General features: G+C 33.6%; 1 protein-coding gene and 1 long non-coding RNA gene across 8 annotated transcripts in view; one reads left to right on the forward strand and one right to left on the reverse strand.

Moving 5' to 3' along the window:
- The window catches only part of LOC125673609 (carnosine synthase 1-like), a 30,898-nt gene that overhangs the window by 8,950 nt on the left and 1,243 nt on the right, over positions 1–20,705 (reverse strand). Inside the window, exon 2 of one of the 7 annotated variants that reach the window (XM_056160279.1) lies at positions 12,212–12,311. The exons of 1 other annotated variant lie outside the window; for it this stretch is intronic. Coding sequence is in view for 1 of the 6 variants with exons in the window: in XM_056160277.1 (XP_056016252.1) it covers positions 1,377–1,408 (32 nt within the window). In the remaining 5 variants the exon portion in view is untranslated. Of the gene's footprint in view, positions 1–687; positions 797–1,011; positions 1,132–1,376; positions 1,560–11,490; positions 11,498–12,211; positions 12,312–17,707; positions 17,791–20,705 lie in introns of those variants that run through there. 5 more of the 7 variants (XM_056160282.1, XM_056160283.1, XM_056160277.1 and 2 more) reach the window with 5 other exon arrangements.
- On the forward strand, positions 1,625–20,616 carry LOC125673625 (uncharacterized). The gene is made up of 6 exons (XR_008801840.1): positions 1,625–1,730; positions 2,307–2,460; positions 3,613–10,732; positions 10,813–17,861; positions 18,046–18,205; positions 18,480–20,616. It is a non-coding gene; the product is annotated as an uncharacterized LOC125673625 (long non-coding RNA).

The raw sequence follows: 20,705 nt of genomic DNA on the forward strand, positions 1-20,705 counted from the left end.
TTTCCGCCAAAGTTTCACTCGCCAACTATGCACCCAATGGCGACTTCAGTATTTACAAGATAGATGACTATTCCGTCCGCCAAAATTTATTCCACTAAAATTATTAGTATACCTTTGAGTCAGCAAATCGCCAAATTTTAGACCCGCGGAAAAAACAGCTATACGGTAATGTAATGTTAACTGATGTTCTAGACTGGTAGTCATTGATTGATGGCATGTTGCAAGAGAATGCTCCGCTTTTTGAAAGCTGAAACCAGGGGCGGATCCAGACCTGTTTCAAATATTTTGTTGTCAAAACTTTTCAATTTTTCAATTAGAATTAATTTTTACACGAATTGAAGTCACGGGGGTGCCACTTTATGAGGGAGAGGGCTGCATGGGGGCCACCTTAAAGCCCCTGGATTTTACAAATTTTATAGGGCTTGAAATATGTCTCCTATTTAGTCATTTGTACTATTTTCTTTCATTTTTTATACGGTGAAATTAATAAAATGAAGCAAATTTTAAGGGTTTTTCGAAAAAATTAATTTCTCCCAATAAAGTAATTTAAGAAATCAAAAGATTTTGTCATATATTTCTCAAGGAGTAGAGAAATTATTGCTTCTTTTACCGTTTAGTACAATTTTCTAAACAAGATACCACGATTTACCAACAAGGTATTAAATTATTTCAGAATAATTATATTACCCAGAAAGCAATTAAATTTTCATTTCAGCCGTAGTGCGTGTTAGTTAGTAAATAAGTACATTAACTTTCAAATGTTCTTGCAGAGTGATGCACTAACTCAGGGTAGTAAGTCTTCATTTCAAGAAGAAAAAAGTGTTATGTTTTACACTTAATAATAAGCTTTGAATGTAATCGTATTAATGGAATGTTCTCAGTGTTTAGTTTTGCTTTTTTTTTTTATCTTATTGTTGACAAGTTGTGTTTCACTGTCTGTTAGCCTACTGTAATGTTGGGGTATGGGAGTTAGTTTATTTCTTTGTGTTTTCATGTAATGACGAGGGTTACCTCGCTAAATTCTATGTCAGGCATGGCTTTTTCCTACTGCGCATGCTCGAGAAGGGTTAGTGCCATGATCTTCTGTGCAGAAGGGTTACCTCGCTAAATTATATGCCAGGCATAGCTTTTTCCTACTGCACAAAAAAACAACAACCAAAAACACAAAAAAAAACAACCAAAAACAAAAAACTATTTAACAAATTTCCACAATTAATCATAAATCCAGCGATGTAAGATACACACCAGTGATCTGCCATAGCTCGATATACAAGTCTGGCATGGCCATGGCCTGCCCTCGCACTTCGCATCGTCCACTTGTCTCAGCTCTGAGCAAATCATCTGACATCGCATAATATAAGGAGGAATAAACATACCTACACTTCTTCATCTCTTCCACTGCGATCATTTGCAACGATAATACGACGTTCAAATTCTATAAGGACCAGTACGCCGCAATGTAAACACTCTCTCAATCTGGTATGGGCGCGCCTGCTGCAGACTAACTATTAAGCGACGACACAAATTTAATTCTGACGTAGCGCACATACTGATTCCCGTACTTCAGTAATATAACGTAGATAATATCAACACATTAAAATGTTACGAATTTTATATTCATTTGTTCATCATTAAGTTTTCCTATATCAAGGTAAACACATATCAGACGGACCCCTCCCATCCCCGCCACGGTCACTCATCCAAACGTGATCAATGACTGATCAAAAGTAGTGAGTATTGTATCATTAATATATTGACTAAGTGAACACGTAATTTTTTTTTTCTTTCATTCACAGAGATGATGGAATTGTAATTAAAACGTAGATGGTAACATAATCGTAATGCACATTATATTTATATCAACAAAGAAATCAAACGCAATGGACCGTTTTTCTGTATGTAACCCATCTTGGGTTACAGTATTATCATGTCTTTACTCTCTCATATTTATGCAATATATAGGTAATGCATTTATAAAAAATGAATTTTTCAATATCGATATCACTTAGACTGTACACGTATACTATACATACATGTAACGAGTAGGCCTACATTGTAACAGATAACACGCAGAGGCACCTGAAGTATGGGGTAGTGTGTTTAGGTATTTTATACAGACCCCCTTTTTAGGGTGATTGGTAGGGAAATCACATAATTTGGATATATTACTGGTTCTATATTTTTTATTGGGTCTAGAAAAAAGGGTTGGGGGGAGGAGGTCAGGGTGTATGTACATTCGATTTACACACGCTATCCATACTTCAGGTGCCTGTGGTAAAACGGTATATATTGCATGAATATTGCAGGCTTGAATAGTATGACAGGAACAAGAATTTTACAGAAGATGTCATCATTCCGGAGCCCTTAAAAGTTATCTTGCCTACGACGGGCTTTGAATAACTTAAGACTTCATCGCCAAACTTAACACATGACCAGGTTGAGAATTACTGAGAATGGCAGGTAAACAAGATGTAAAACATTCCTTTCATACTATTTTATGTAACACTCCCCTCCCCTCGACAAAGGTAAATTTATGTTTTATGTAAAACTTATACGGTACCAATTTTGATGCACCAGATGCGTATTTCGACAAATAATGTCTCTTCAGTGATGTTCAACCGAAATGTTTGGAATCCAAAATAACAATAAAGTTTTAGAGCTATTATAGGGGAAAACAGTGTGCCAAAAAAGTGAAGTCAAATTGATGCTCAACCGAAATATTTGAAATGCGAAATAACAATGAAGTTTTAGAGCTATTATAGGGAAACACAGTGTGCCAAGAAAGTGGAGTCAAATTCGTCTAAGGATAAGAGGTATGCGTGAGAGAGATAATCCTTAATTTTGAAATGAATTTCTAAATTTTATAACAGCAATTAAATATACATCCGTAATTCCAAGCTAGTAACGAAGTACTTAGCTACTGGGGCTGTAGAGACCTCGGGGACTAACAGTCCACCAGCAGAAACCTCGACCCAGGCTAGGGGTCATAATGTAAAACTGATACGGTACCAAATTTGATGCACCAGATGCGCATTTCGACAAATAATGTCTCTTCAGTGATTCTCAACCGAAATGTTTGAAATCCGAAATAACAATGAAGTTTTAGAGCTATTATTGGGAAAAAGAGTGTGCCAAGAAAGTGGAGTCAAATTCATCTAAGGATAAGAGCTATGTAAAGATATAAATTATGGCTATAGAACAAAGATTTTTCATTCAATAAACTACTTTGGAATATGTCTTTTAAAACATTTACTTAAAATTATTAGTGTCCTCACACTGTATTCACAGCATCCTAGGAGAGGGGGGAGGGGGTCCATATAGTTTTTGATAAGGTGGGAGGTGCATTCCAAGTTTTCCTTTCTGCTCAGACTTTTGGAGAGTCCAAAATGGCAAAGAAATCATTTTGTTATCAATATTTAACCAGATGATAGGGTGAAGTTTTGAACCCAAACAATAACACCCCACAATCCACCACTGACACTCCCTGCAATTACTTAAGTGTAACTTCACAGATTTTATCACATTGTGAACTTAGAAGTTTAACATTAATATGGTCATTATGGTGATTATGTTAATTAGATTTACCAGTACCAATTGATTTTAATTTTGCAGAAGACAAACAGATGTCATCAGACATTAAAGCAATGGAAAAGGGCAAAGACCTTCTGTCAGGAGGAAGAATATTTGCTTGTAGCATACTGTCAGAAGATACACATATTTATTTATCTGGAATAATTGGTGCAGCAATGAAACAAAAGGTTTTGATATGTTACATAATATTTTTATGCTATATGCTAATAGTCATGCTACAATGACCACCCCACCCTCCAAAAAACTTTAGTATTGATATTAATTATAGTGTTTTATTTTGGTAATTTTACAGTTATATATCTTTATGCCATTTAATTTCATTTAAGGTAACTCCATACTCGCAGTTTTATCTGATACAAGTTTAAAATGTGTATTTATTTCCATTCATTAGAGTTAAAACTAACAAATTATCAAATAAAATACATAGGTCATCACACTTTTTAAGATGTGAGACATACATAAACAGAATCATATATCACTGTCAGAAAACTGCAATTTTCCTTAAACAGCGTTATTAAAATTCCATACAAACTGGTTAGGACGATATAATAGCATTCATAACAATTTCATGAAACTGTATCTTCACAAAAATATACAAAATGTCTGTAAAAAATACAGGAAATCATCGCATAATAGACTTGATAAAGAAATCAATAGAAACTGAGTTATTGCCCATGGATTCATATTTTGAAACGTATCATTGATTATTCATCTATAACTTAGACTTTTGAAATATTTTGTTTTTGACAAGATTTTTTACAATAACTATAGGAAAAGACTCCAACAAAATTTATGTTCCTATCATACATAAATCTAAATAAATCATTGATTTCGCAAAATCTGATGACATCACAGGAGGGTGGAATTACTTTAATTGTGTTTTGTTTTATTCCTCTTCTTAACCTTGTAAAGCGCCTTAGAGCAAGTTTTATATAAGGCGCAATATACATTTAATTATTATCATAATTGACTGTTCACCATAAGCTTAATTTGCAGTCCAGCAATACATATTCATGTAATTTAACTTTTATCAGGTATCCTACAATTTTAAAATTGGACTGGATAAAGCTAATGGAGATCCTCTGAATTCCCATTGTGAGTGTCCTGCAGGCAAGGAACCTCATGACACATGTAAGCATGTTGCTGCAGTTTTACTGATGATTGAGGAGTTTATTGAAAAGGGCATGCTAGCCATCAGAAAAGGGTGTACAGACAACCTTCAGAGCTTCCATGTGCCAAAGAAAATGTATGAAGGTGTGTATTATATGTACAATCAATAGAAGTGATGCACAACCATGCATATTATTTTTATGCTCTGTCATAAATACAAGTGTAGCATTTCATTTTTTTCAAAAAATGGAAAAATTTAACTTATAAGACAGAATATATAGGACAATGAGAATGTACCAATAAATCCCTGGTTGTCTTTTTTTTCCTATTGCATTACAAATATCACATTGGGTGTGGCATTCATGTCCTATGGACATATTTCAAGCTAACTCTCCTCACCCAGCAATTTCAAGGAGGGTGACTAATCACCATTGCAACAATATTCAATGAATTAATTGTTCCATTTTTCAAGACAAAAAAAATTATTGACGTAAACCATTAGCTGCTGAGAAAATCCCATGGAAGAGAAAGAACACTGATGAAATGCTAAAGGATCCAAGAAAGGAAAAATATTTAAAATATTCTTCAGGATATTCCAGTTATGTGTACAACTGCATGGTGAACAACTGTTCCATGTCTTCTATGGATATTACAATGAGATACTCAACTCCTTTCACTAGTTCTTCAGGTAGTCTCAAAGGCACTATTTACATGTAACAAAAATCAAATGTATTGATATCAGACGTGGAGTAATGGTAATGTAATGGCAGCCAATTTCAGTGTAATGGACCATTTTGCATTACAAGTAATGGTAATGTACTGCATTACTTGTGGCAAATATACTGTAATGCACATAACATTTGCATTTCTTCAAATATTTGATATTTTGGAGGTTTAGATTAGGCCAAAAAAATAAAAATGTTGGTTTCCACTTTCACTTCAAAATCTTTAAGGGTAGATGGGTAGTGCTTTTTTTTTATAGGTTGAATTATTTTTTAATGATTTAGTATTCTACTAGGCATAAAATATAGTGATTATCTAGTAAGCAAATACAACTTATATGATGAATCAAAACATTTCTTCCACTTTACAGTAAACAAACCCGTTTCTGTGTTTTGGAATCTGTCTAGTATTAGTGCATAATAAATAACTTACTAAGTCAAGAAATGATGACATTTGCAAATTCTGTGAGAATGGCAAAATGTGTTATGGTAGGCAGAAATTTTTATGGTTGGTCTGGAAAGTGGAAACCAACATACATTTTGTTTTGGCCTTACTTCATTATATCAGTGATTGACTTTTAGACCTTATGAACAAAAAGATCAACTTCATACATGTAAATTGTCTGTAAGAGTTATAACAGTATTTAATGAACAGCATTTTAGATCTAATACCCAAGGTATAGTAAGTCAACACTTGAAATATTTATTTGTAAGGTTACTGTTGTCAACTGTTTACAGAAATTGTTCTTTCTGTCTAAGTGAAGTTTCCTTTCTTGAATTAAAAATTGTTCTCTGTAAGATGAAACTTTTGAAACATTGATGATAATCAAATGCATTGGATAACTTGGGTGGATTTCCTAACATTAATGAATATTTTGGGTGCTTATGTTACTGTGTATTTAAAATTTATAAATCATTATAAAGAAGTAATTTTGTTTTGTCATTTCTTTAATATCAGTATGTTAGGTAATGTATAATGTAATGCACTATCAAGTAATGTGTATTGTAATGCATTCCATTTCAAAATAGGGGTAATGGTAATGTCAATTTTTTAAAGTAATGGTAATGCATCGACAGGGGATGCTTACTCCTCCTAGGCACCTGATCCCACCTCTGGTGTGTCCAGGGGTCCGTGTTTGCCCAACTATCTATTTTGTATTGCTTGTATGAGTTATGAGATTGATCACTGTTGGTTATTTCACCTTTCATAAGCCTTTACATTGCATTATCTGCAATTGACCCCAGGCCTGATTGGTATATTTAAGTGTATTTATGAAAACTAAAAGCCTAATTGTAATAACACTTATAACAACACAATTGTATGCACATTGTAGATTGCTAGCAGAGATCATGGTTACCTGCAGCTACCCTTTACAGAGCATCTTGTTGACAAAGCTGTTGCTGTAAGTTGACCTAAACATGACCATACATGGTACTCTACCTCTACTGTAATTGTCAGTGATGTTTATCAATGTGATGAAAATTGTATCATCTAAAACTGCATTAAACATGTGTATCCTGATGCTAGTATCCATTAGCACATGCATCAAATAATCTTCTGTCCAATGATTATACAAATCCTTTTAATATTTTAAACTTATTTGATAATCGCTATTTGCTATCTCTCAGTACATTTTGTAGGTTTCAACAAAAAATGTCAATGACATTGAAGAATCAACAAGGATGCAAGCGAAGAGTAAGACCTGGTTCGAGCAACGGAAATGGAGAACAACACCTTCACGCTTTGGTGACATATCAAAAATGACTTGCCGCAGGAACACTCAAAAACTTTGTTCTAGCATTTTTCAGCCAAAAGCAATTGCAACTTATCCCATCATTTATGGTAGGCAATATGAAAACAAAGCAATTTCCAATTCGAGGAATTAACTCATTTTAAAGTCAGTGTGGGTTATTTGTGTCTGAAAAGTACCCTTTTCTTGTAGCTACACCCGATGGGTTGGTTGGGAACGATGCTATACTTGAGGTGAAGTGTCCATATGGCGGTAGAGATGTTACTATTACACCCGGGAAAAAGTTTCCATTTCTTGAAGAATCAAGAGGCAAAATTAATTTAAAATCCACTCATAAATACTATGACCAAATTCAAGGCCAACTGTTTATTTCAGAGAGAAAGATCTGCTACTTTGTTGTTTACACCTTTTGTGATATCTTGATCATGAAAATTGCAAATAATGATGAATATTGCAGGTTTAGTTTATTGCCAAAATTGGAAATGTTCTACAAGAGGCACTTCAGACCATATGTTGCTTTTTGTATGCAATAGGTTTCCAATTTGTTTACATAGACACAGACACATCAGTACGAATACTTTCAGGCGCATTAATTTTTCAACAGAAAGATTATACTAGAGATATGGATTCGATATAATTAACATGTTCCGTTCATTGACACCTGATGTACATATTTTGTCGAGTGTGAAAGGATTACAATTTAATAATTACATGCATTAGTTGTACATGTAATATTTCTAGCATATAGAACACACATTGTATTATCCTGCTGCTGAATATATATTAGAATTTAACTTAGGAAAATAAAAAAAACATACTTAGCAATGTTGTGATAAATGTACAAGTGATCCTGATTATAAAATATTATGTTTTCTTTTTGTGGAATGAATTTACATGCAACACAAAATATGAAACTAGTATATTGCATGACAAGTGTTGAACATACTATTATATCAAAATACTTTTGTATGCGAGAAGATACTGTAATATAGAATGACAAACTACACAACTAGAATTGTTATCTTTATTACACTTTGAATGACTTTTTGTTGTCGAATCCTCAGCAAGTTGTAAAATAAAAACCAGAAATAGACTAGCATTGAATTTAATAGTATTTACATTATAGAAATGGGCTTCCTAAAATGAATTTGTAAATCTGTAAGAGGAATAAGTGCATATTGTGAGACAACATAGCTGAAGATTAGGCAACTTAAGCATAACCATCTACTATGGCCTTTCTAAAGTTTGATAAAGAAAAGCAAACAAACACAATTCTTGATCCTAGAACACATTTGCTGGATGGTAGTGGGTGACCGAGTATTTTGTATGTCTTGGAAAGGCCAATTACTCTCTCTATATGTATTCTTTTGGAAGCAATTCTCCGGTCTCTAACAACATCTTTTGACTCAAGTTGCGACTTACCTTTGAGCATGGTAGGAGTATTTACAAATACATCCATGGGTGCAAATAAGTCTTGCACCATAATGCCTCGGTCTGTCATTATGCTTTCTTTTGGCAAAAACATATTTGACTCTTGTTTAATTATATCATATGACTCGATGATCTGTCGATCTGATGCTGACCCACTAAAAGAATCACTGATAAAGGACCCCGCCCCTCTAGGGGGTACAACCAATCATTGTTTTCAAAGTGTTACGGCGTTTATAACCAGACCAGGTGATTGATTGGGCATTAACATCTGAAGGTTTTTGAATTGAAATTTCGGTCGCATCAAGAATTACTCTTGTAGTTGGAAATTTCTTTAAAAAGTCTTCAGGCATGTTCTTGTCAATAATATCTCGGGATGGCCAAATGTCAAGATCTTTAAGCTGGAAGTACAAAAAATTGATCCACATGATAATGATTTTTGAAACTGTTGTTTCACAAATTTCATACACGAGACTAAGTTCATAATCTTCTTTGGCTTGACGCAGCTTAATCAAGGTCAAGAACAGCTGATCGATGGGAGAAATAATAGTCGACTGATTTTTGAGATCTAATGCTGCTGGACCAAGACAGTGGGAAAAGAATTGGAACTGTTCAAAGTCTGAAAAACCTGTGTAGTAATTGATGCCTTTAGGATTTGTTCTAAAGTTTTCAATAGAAAAATAGCCAAGAAGAGTACACTGAACACCTTCAGGAGTAACATTCTTATCGCGGGTTAACTCAGTTTCTACATTATCTATTTCATTATTTGAAGATTCAACTGTGATTTCATGTTGAACATTCTGATGATCACAAATGCTTGGTTGAGTCATGATCCTTGGAAAAGGTTGTCGCCCCTTCGAAGTTGAAGATGTAGAAGTAAAGGGAAAACAGATGGCACAGCATCCTCTTTAAGTCTTGCCCGTTCCCCTAAAAAAAGAAAGTTCATGGAACTGTAGCCTAATGTAAGACATTCCTGTCTGTACATGTATTACCAAAAATAATGTCAGACTGTTTTGAGGCTGTAAGGAAAAAACAGTCTGATCATTTTATATTTAATTTTTCCCCTATATATTAGGGAACATCTCAGGCATATATAACATACTTAAAGCATTGTCCAAAACTTACCAGGAAGAGTGCAATAATAACACATAGCATTTCACTCGAATAATTTGTGTTTTTACATTGCCCTTCTGATTTTGCTATCACTGCAGTCAGATGATATATTATTGAACTGGTAATTATTATTATCGGACTGTTACCGGTGTACTTTCAGAGAGACAAAAATATAGGTATGACGTCACATCAATGTTTTCAAGTGCACTAGATAATCAGTGTATTTATTCTGCTTCTACAGAATACCAGTGTTGAAAGTATATTGGATTTAATGTCCGGAGATACATTATTGGAAGAAAATAATAATTAGGTCAACTTCAATGCCAGATGTGATTTATGTGTACTTAAATAAGGATATCAACTTTTCTGATAAATCAATAAAATCAAAATAATGTTTCGACATAGACTTATCATTGCAGGAATCCTCCAAGTGACGTGTCTTTGGCACACCTGAAAAAATAACATGCAACCACAAAGCATCATGTTCTTAAACATAATATAGTAAATAACTTAATACTAATAAAAAGCTGAATAAAAAACATAAATGATAATAATAAAATATAAGCACATGTACAATCAATTTAATTTAATAAAAGCTAGGGAATCATAGAAGGTTTGGAATGGGAGAGGGCGGGACAAACGCAATCTTTACATATAGGCCTAACTTGAAATTAGAGCAAGATTAATATTTAGAGCGAGATTAATATAAGCCTTTTGGCTTGTTTCTCAATCTATTTCATGTATAAGACATTGTTTGTAAACATTATCGAATTATTTACGAAAAAATATTGTTTAAACTAACTTGAAATTATTTCTAAAATGTACAAGTACTTAGTAAATTGATACACTTAAATAAAAAAAAAAAAATCCAATATCCCTCAATAAAAAAAAAAAATATAGGAGGCCTAGGGGCCTACATATCAATGCTTATAGTTTCATTATCTATTTAAATTTGTTTAAAAAGCACTAAATGATTTCTCTGAGGAATTTCGGATTAAATATGTATATGCATTGAAGGTTTGGAATGGGAGAGGGCGGGACAAACGCAATCTTTACAAATAGGCCTAACTTGAAATTAGAGCAAGATTAATATTTAGACGAATAATTCATTGAAATGTCATAAATATGGATGTGACAAAATCACTGCTTTTACGAAAAACTACCATGCTTAATACTAACCTAATAATGTGTTTTTATAGTCGGACGAAAGGAAGTGTGTTTTGCATATAACGTCAATCTCCAGGTTTCGACAGTTGATTTGTTTTGGGATCAATTCGTTTGATGGCGATCCTCCACCTTTTTGCAGCGTATTGATCTCTGGGGAATTTGTGTCCTCCAAATCCCGTGCATCCTGGCACACAACAATACTGTGGCATTGTAAACTCGTAACTGGACGATACTATAATAACACTGACTGAGCTAATGTCTACACGACACTACTACACGCGCGCCACCTAGCGACAAAAATTCTCGCGGTGGAAACTATTTAGCGAGGTAACCCTTCTGCGTAGTAGGGAAAAGCCATGCCTGACATAGAATTTAGCGAGGTAACCCTCGTCACTACATGAAAACACAAAGAAATGAACTAACTCCCATACCCCAACATTACAGTAGGCTAACATACAATGAAACACAACTTGTCAACAATAAAATAAAACAACAAAAAACAAAAATAAATACTGAGAACATTCCATTAATACGATTATATTCAAAGCTAATTGATTAAGTGTAAAACATAACCAAAAAAAGTTTTTTTCCTTGAAATGAAGACTTACTACTCTGAGTTAGTGCATCACTCTGCAAGAACAATTGAAAATTAATGTACTTATTAACGAACTAACAGGCACTACGGCTGAAATCAAAATGTAATTGCTTTATGGGTAATATAATTATTATGGAATAATTTAATACCTTGTTGTATGTTTCAGTGGGAAAAAAATTGAGCTGATATAAGATTTTTCATCTATACTTTATGTGTCTGCACTCGATACCAGTATGCTTTATCATAAAGTGTCAGCTTCATCTAACATTATTCACAATTTGTTGCACAGTATAGTACTATATAGATATGAAATTGACCATTGTATATATATTTTTAAAAAAAACTAATATAAAAAAAATTCAGTACAATCTGGGTTGTTTGGGAAAATATTTTGGATTATAATGTCTTTCCACTCTTTACATGATTATTGTCAACCCTGAGATCACATCATACTATGTGTGTGAATGTTTATGAATGTTATTAATTATCAGATACTAAAATCTGCAAATAAAAAACAAACAATATATAAAATATAGTCTGTATTTCTGTTTACACTCGAGTTGTGTATTTTCTTATAATATTTTGTACTTGCTAACAAATGGACAGTCATGTTTAATATAATATGCTATGTAAGTAGTGGGTGTAAATTGAGAATTTGAAGAGTAAGATATGTGCTCTAACTGTTCTTTACAATCCGAATCCTTTACATTTGCCCTGCCATCAAGATTATTTACCTTTTTATCTGAGGATAATGCAATGGAACAACAGTGTTACTAGGTGAAAGCAGTCAATCATAAAATCCAAATGATTCAATAAAAGTATGAGCTCTGAAATCTGATTCAAGAATATGCTCAAGTTACATTTCATATTATAACAAACCTACCAATAACAATATTATTCCATTTTGCATTTGAGTCGCATTCAGTCAGTGACATATCTCAAAGCAAATCCTTAAAAGAAAGGTAAATGATTCATCTCCCCACTGCCAGAAAAAAAAAATTAAAAATGAAACTTCCATAGAAATTCAATTTTCCCAGTTTCCAAAATGAAACTCATATAGTAATGCATTGATTGACACAACTTATATGGAATTCTGCCCCCTCTTGTACAAAGCAAAATGGCTTAATATATTTTCACTAGCCTACGTGGGTAAAATTTTTGTTACAGGTGATATGATCCCTTGTGTTCAATTCCCCTACAGAAATAATTAAAGAAAGCCTGCCCTCTCTCCCCCATATAGTGCTAGCTGTTAGACATATTTTGATTGCACTAAGGTTTTTCTTGAAATTCGGTCATTTGAAGCAGATACAAATGCAAATATCTATTGGCACAAACACAGAGACCCAACATATCAAGAATGTACATCAGCTTACTCAGTAATATTAATCACTGTAAAAAATAATTAACAAGTATGATTTAATATATATAAAATGCATTAACATACACTTATGTTCTAAATATATTTTTGCATATCATTTCTAGTTAAAATGCATTTGTTGATGAATGAGTATGTTATCTTTTCTTTCCAGTAATTTAATTGGGGATTTACTATTAAAACAAATCTTGACTTTTTGAATATTAGACAGAACTGATATCTGAGAAAAATTTAACAAGTTTCTTTAAAAAAAATTTCTATGGTGGTTGTATTTTTTACAGTTGAATAGAAAATGAAATTAATCTTTAATTGCTCCAGTGTTACATATATTACAAAAGCATTCATGTGTTGGTATAGACATGTATGGCAAGGTTATGTGCGCTTAATCTCATTCTGCTAATAACTGACCTCTCTGCTTTTTAATGAGTTCTAGCATTATGCACAGCGTTTAGAGTTATCAAAAATAACATGATGAAATTTTAATTTTGGTGAAATATTTCAAATATTTGCAGATTCTTCTAGTAAACATTGATCTGTTATCCTTTGTTTTATAAATACTTCCCAGAAATGGTTTTATTGAACTTTCTTTTTAAATTATAAATGGAAATCCTAAATTGTTAATAATAGAGAAAACTTTTATTTTGTCCAAGAGTTTGTGTGAACTAATACATATGATTGCTAGTCTGAGAGTGATTACAAAAAAAAAAAAAATACAAAAAAAACAAAAACAAAAAAAAAACAACAACAACAAAAAACCCACTAAGGCTGAAAAGTACCTCGTTAGTATCACTCCTTTAGGAATGACAAATTTTGTGTCCAAAGGATGGGAATGGAACTACAAAACTGGAAGTTGGGAAACAGGGTTTGACATTTACTTTCTTGAGCACTAGACCAGTCGGGCTACTTCAAATGATTTTTACTAGACCTGACCTTACATCCACTAGCCCTGACCAACTTTCCAGAGAAAAGAAACCCTGATGGTTTCTCCATATTTAAGTACTTAATTCAAATGACAAATGTTAAGTTTAAACTAAAACGTACTTAATTGTCTCAAAAACATCTTTAGTCTCGTCATTCAATTTGATGCTTTTATTTTAAAACGCATTTTCTGTTTCTTTAAATTCTACTCGGCACAGAAATTCTTTAGTCTTTTGTTAGAATAAAATGACTTCAACGCTTTTTAAAAATTTCTTTTTCATAAGCCCTGCTTTGTTTCTTCCCAATCTACTCCTTTTTTTCCTCCTCAGAACATCCTTCCTTGAGGACGAGAAGTCGTGACATTCCCGCGCATGAGTCAACAACAAAAAATGGCTATTTACGATTTAACTTATTCATTAGATAGACACTTTCTTATATTCAATTAAAATAAACTGTTTTGTTTTTCTTTTAAATGAAAATAAATTCAGTTTATATCTATTTATCCGAAACATACCTTTACACCCATTAACAAAGAGTAAATGTCGTAAAACATCACTTTGGACAGCGACTTATATATTAGAACTAAAAATAGAGATTTTGTCATCACGCGGTGCAAAATTGCTCGCAAACTCTTTACAATTATTTTTTTAAAGTTAAAAATAAGATATCTTATGGTTTAAAATAAAGTCCCCCCCCCCCCCCCCCGTTTCCATATTACAAACGCCCATAAAAGAGCAAAATATATGTATGTAGACGTTATATGTTCATTATCTAAATGAAAAAGAACCCACTCTCTTATTGGCACAATTTCGTTAGCTTCCGGGGGCTTCGCCCCCTGTACCCCCATCAGTGCAAAGCTTCAAGGCAACCCCAGCCTTCTACTGCGCCCCCCTCCCCCCGTTATGAAATTCCTGGATCCGCCACTGATCGACATTTTACCCGACCGGACCTATCATTTAGTAGACTCGGTCTGTCGGACGTGCCTAATTAGTGTCAAACCCTGGGAAAGTTTTTTATTTATTTATTTGGTTTGTTTTGGTGGGGTATAAGGATTTGTAGGTCATATTTCAATTTGATTTGAGCTTGTCAAGAAATTTAAACAATTGTAAAGTAATCTTTCTTTCCGGTTCATCTCTCATTTTGAAAAACGAAGTGCATAAACTTTCTAAATTCGAAGAAAAAATCCGATATTCACCAAATGGGCTCGGACATCGATGTCCACAGATTAAATACGAAAAAATGTTATCAGTACAAAAGTGTTGTAAATAGATGTTAAAAGTATACAAAGGGAACACTACACAAATAGAGCCTCGAAAAGTACATCATTCTAAAGATATGGAGTGGAAAGCGAGATCGTACAGCACATAGAACTTTCCTTGAACTAATCATGCTCCTACCGGATGTACTTAATATGCGTGTTTTAGGGCATGCGCCATACGTAAATAGGTAAGAAAATATCAACATCCGGTGTATTTTTAGAAGCGGAAGCACGTGTATGTAAATTTTCAGTAAACGATGTCTTGGCGATTTCTACCTTTCCTGAGTCTAGTAAGGCTACGTACACGGCGCAAGGTAGAGTTGGAAATGAAGAATTTTAATGATCCACCTCAAGAAAATTCATATATTAAATCAAAAATAGAAGAATTATCAGACGGTGAAGTAATCTAGTTACATGCTCATTGGGGGCGCTAGGTGCCAAACGAATCAAAGAACCCAGACAGCACGTGTATGTAGGCCCAACGTTGGCAGATGGTTGTACTGTTGGTTCACTGTTGCTGTTGGCGTTGCATAGTTGGGCCAACGTTGGGCCAAAGGAGAAAAGTATAACTTTGTACCTCACATCCGTTATGAACTAAAGATAGTGTTGGCCCAACGTTGGGTCAATGTATGAATATATATCTTTGTGAAAGCTTAAAAACATGTTGGTTTTATTTTGTTGGCCCAACGTTGGGTGTGTGTAAATATATCCAACCGGTTTACATTGATAATAATGGTCGTTTAAGCAACGTTGGTCCAACGTTAAACCTTAGTTCAAATGCATACTTGTTTTTTTTAACCATACATCTGATTGTTGGTGAAGCATTTTTGGTCCAACGCTGGGACGACGTGAAAATACAATATTAGTTTTACATTTAGTTTTATTTGATTTTTGGTGGATATTGCTGTTATATAGGAAAATATCACACATATCAATTTAAGATTATATGGTATGTATTGCAGTTATGTTTATATTAGTTTAGATTGTTAGATTTTATATTTAGGTTATATTTGGAAAACAATGGAAAGATGAGTAAAAGATCATTTGTTGGCCCAACGGTGGGACATTGTTATCGTGTAGAAATACATGTAAAAGTAATGTTGTCAGAAATTGTTGCCCTATACTGATCTTAACTCGCCGGATGATATAGTGTAAACTATCACAATGGTAAGTGCACGAGCTGAATTAAATATCTTGTCAGCTGACAGTGGGCCAACATTGGGACAGCATTCACATTTTGTTAAAATTCATACAGGGGAACATTGTTGATCCAACGTCGGTGAACTAAACGTCACGTTCCAATGCAGGCCAAAAAAGATATGCGGGCGTAGTTGGCTTTGTACTTAGTACTTACAGGTAGAAGACAATATCCATGATATCATGACAGCAGATACTCCTGGTCTTAAAGTTGGGTACGTAATTGTCCTGATATAAGGTCCACGGTTGGGCCAACAGTGGGCCTTTGTTAACGCTGAGAAAAACTGAGCAGAAAAAAGCAGCAGTATTCCAATTGCAATGCATTTTTGGCCAAACTTGGGGATTTGTACTTATGAAATTTAAGGACATGTATTTCTGGTATATCATATTTTCTAATACAGAGAGAGAGAGAGAGAGAGAGAGAGAGAGAGAGAGAGAGAGAGAGAGAGAGAGAGATACGTACGCGTATAAGTAAGCATGATATAAATTATGGTAGAGCCAAACTTAAATAGGCATTGGCTTTGCTAATTATTTTATTTCAAATAAATTTGTTAATTCACATCGAAAAATAACTTTGAGTACCGGTCAAATTTGTTATACATAAGCACACATCTAAAATTTTGCTTTGTGTTGCCGATAACTTGACCTTTCAACAGCAAGCGAATTGGGGCAACGGGTTATGCAAGATTCTGAAGAATTCGTGTTACTTGATACATCTGGGACAATTGGGATGGTCAAACCAAGAAGAGGGTTAAGTTAAGCGCACGTGCATTTCGATCGATCAGTGACTATATTTTTCAACTGGATATTGTGTATACATGAAATGCAAGTATATAAACTATGAAAAGAATATTTGTATTCCTAGTAACGTTAACAATCTTTATTCAAGGCAACGGATAGTTGTTACTTTTTTTTTAATTTTTGAATGAATTCAGCATGCTCGAACTTCGCCGGCGGTGCGGCCACCGGCCCGGGCGGGAAATTTTTTAGTTTGTTCTTGGAAATACATAAAGACATATAGTCTTTTCATAAATAACTATGCATGTTTTTTGAAAATTTTAATCGATATGTGATTGTCAGGTTATAAGTATATATGTATAGGTGAAATGAGATACTTCTGCGTGCATCATTAAATAGATACATGTATATAATTATTATTCTTTCAAAATTCATGTATTTTCCTCTTTTGGTCCTGATCAGAGAAAATTTCAAGGTTAGTTTGATGGTTTAAATTTATAATATTAATATATCTGCAGTAATAGCGCCAAGACGTTGATTTAAAATTTGTTGCTTAATTAATAAGGTCAGCATCACACTATCAAGGGACGATAACTCGAGGTAAAATGATAAGTAAAATTGTATTATTTTGTGCACTGTATAAAACTCAAAAAAAAATCCATTGAATATATTTCATTTTGCAGCATTTGAGGTGAAATTGCTGACAACTTTGGAGAAAGTCAGAACCCAGGTTGTGCAAAATACCAAACTTCTCCAGATGTTACTGGAGAAAGTTGAGGCCCCAGAAGAATCTGTATTGGAACAGATCCCAATGGCAGTTCATTTTCCTATAGTGAAGAGAGAAGATTTAGACAAGTTGGAAGATCAGCTCGACAGTTCAGATGTTTTAAACAGACTTGTATGTATATTTTTCAATTATAAACAACCCTTTCAAAGAATACTGATTTTCTTAATTAGCATCAACCACAAGTTAAAACTTAAAAATAATTGTCCTGTTTTTAAAGTTGGCTGACAGCAATAATTTGATGCTGATATTATGCTTAACTTATTGTGGGTTAGTTAAGTGTTTGTATTTTTAAAAGGTTAAAGAACTAGGAAGTATTTGTGGAGAAAACGTCAAGACAACGGTTAGAAGGATACTGTCCCACATGATAGGAAAGGAATTGGCAACCCAAATCAACTGGGTGGGAAAAGGGGACAAAGTCCCATTTAAAAGCCTAAAATTGCGGAATGCTTTGATCTGTAAGTTTTAATGATTTTTTTAAGTAACTTATTTTCATGAATTTATTTGTAAGAAGGATAAAGAGATGAATTCTTATCCAAAGTAGAGTAAATTTGATTTATACCACAAAGTTTGTAATATGTTGTTCACATAGTTTTAGCTTAAATACATAATAATACACATGATATCATTGTGATGATTATCAAGTGAATGCCAAAGTACTGGTGAATTACTGTAAGTATCAGAATACATTTATTTCATTAAGAACTTTTATATACTTCTTAATTTTTAAAGGTTCTGTGAGGAAGAACAGATTTACCTCGACCGCAACTGATGCTGAGATTGAGCAGATTGCAAAAGACTGGTTCAGATTTGCCAAAGATAGACATGGTGGCCGCAAGGAGAGGGAAAGAAAGAAGATTGCCGAAAAGGAAAAGACAAACGAAGCCAATGAAACCAATGAAAGTGTATAATTTTTGGACTGGGATTCTGTTAAATTCTTAAAATTAAGATCTTAGGATCTAGCTTTGGACCAAAAACCTTTAATTTTTATATACACTGTATATTAAGGAAATTAACAGTCAGTGAAGTTTTTTTTCCCCTTAAGGTATTTTAGGTCATCAAGTATATGTAAATCAGATCTTGATGTAAGATATGTTGACTAATGTTCAGGATTTGTTGCTGTCATGTCAATGTAACTTGTTCTGGAATGTGTATTGTAGGAATAAAATATTTATTTTTATATAGGTTTAATGTATTTGATCAAAGTTGAGTATCTTTCGCTTACTATGTGGAACCAATATTCACAATTTTGGTTGGCATATTGTTGGTCCAACATGCCAATATTTATTGACAATGTTAGATCACTTCGCTTTGCAATGTAGAAACAATGTTTAGTTTCATTGTTTGGCCAATTTAGGAAATTCTAGATGGAGCATTGTAAGTCATATTTATAACCAACGTAGGTCCAACAAGTTATGCCTTCATGAAACAGCTTTACATTTAGTAGTTATGCCTTCATGAAACAGCTTTACATTTAGTAGTTATGCCTTCATGAAACAGCTTTACATTTAGTAGTTATGCCTTCATGAAAGAGCTTTACATTTAGTAGTTATGCCTACATGAAACAGCTTTACATTTAGTAGTTATGCCTACATGAAACAGCTTTACATTTAGTAGTTATGCCTTCATAAAACAGCTTTACATTTAGTAGTTATGCCTACATGAAACAGCTTTACATTTAGTAGTTATGCCTACATGAAACAGCTTTACATTTAGTAGTTATGCCTACATGAAACAGCTTTACATTTAGTAGTTATGCCTACATGAAACAGCTTTACATTTAGTAGTTATGCCTTCATGAAACAGCTTTACATTTAGTAGTTATGCCTTCATGAAACAGCTTTACATTTAGTAGTTATGCCTACATGAAACAGCTTTACATTTAGTAGTTATGCCTACATGAAACAGCTTTACATTTAGTAGTTATGCCTTCATGAAACAGCTTTACATTTAGTACGTTATGCCTTCATGAAACAGCTTTACATTTAGTACGTTGGGCCAATTCTTGCATATAAATGTTGGGCCAACACAGTATGTTTGTGATGGGATAATGTAGGCCCAACATCAAATTTCAATGTAGGGCCAACATGTAGGGCCAACGTTAGACCAATTTGCACTTAGAATGTTGAACCAACGATGGCATACAACGTAGGGCCAACAAAATCAGCTTTGTTGTACCAACATTGGGCCAACATACTGATGATGTCTGGGAATCATCTTGACCTTGCAGCAAATTTTAATTTCCTTGTTACGGAATCTGATGTCTCAATACAGGCCATTGGCAAAATAATCTCTTGAGTATCAGAATTTCCTCCTCTTCAGTCAAGAGCTTGTAGTCTTTGTACAAAATATTGTATGGAGAGGGCTGGATAAAAACACCCTTAGCTTAGCACATCAGATGATTTTTAAATTTTTGATATAAATGAAAGCAAGTGGACAATAAACATTGTTGACTGTGGTGTAGGGGCAATAAGTAAAACAGTTCAGACAGGCACTGCCCCATCTGTCAGAACAAGTCATTCTTGAATCTTGACGAAGATAACTGACGATTTTCTTTTATTGTATGGGGGTTTGTATAGAAATGGGAACTAAAATCAAGTGTATTCCTTAAATTTGAAAACTTTAGAGATAAGAATGCACATATGAATCAAATTCTCTTTGAAATATCATTTCAAAAGCCGAGAATTTTTTTTAAAATCTAACGAAAAATTACGTTTAATAATGAAAACAATCAACCGGAAGTAGTATTTTTCTCAAAATTTGCTGTAAGGAAATATGATTTACCCAGAAAATGAGGAAAAAACTCTGAATCGGACTTACTGCAACTTAATCGTCAGAGGATATTCAAGCTACTTACAAAAATCGAATTTTCAAATCAAAATATCCACATAACAATTATTAGTTTAATCACCGAGCTGGGAGTATATCAATCTCTTTAATCACAACCAGTCGAAATAT

This window comes from Ostrea edulis, chromosome 3 (assembly GCF_947568905.1).
Source record: "Ostrea edulis chromosome 3, xbOstEdul1.1, whole genome shotgun sequence".
NCBI lineage: Eukaryota > Metazoa > Mollusca > Bivalvia > Ostreida > Ostreidae > Ostrea > Ostrea edulis.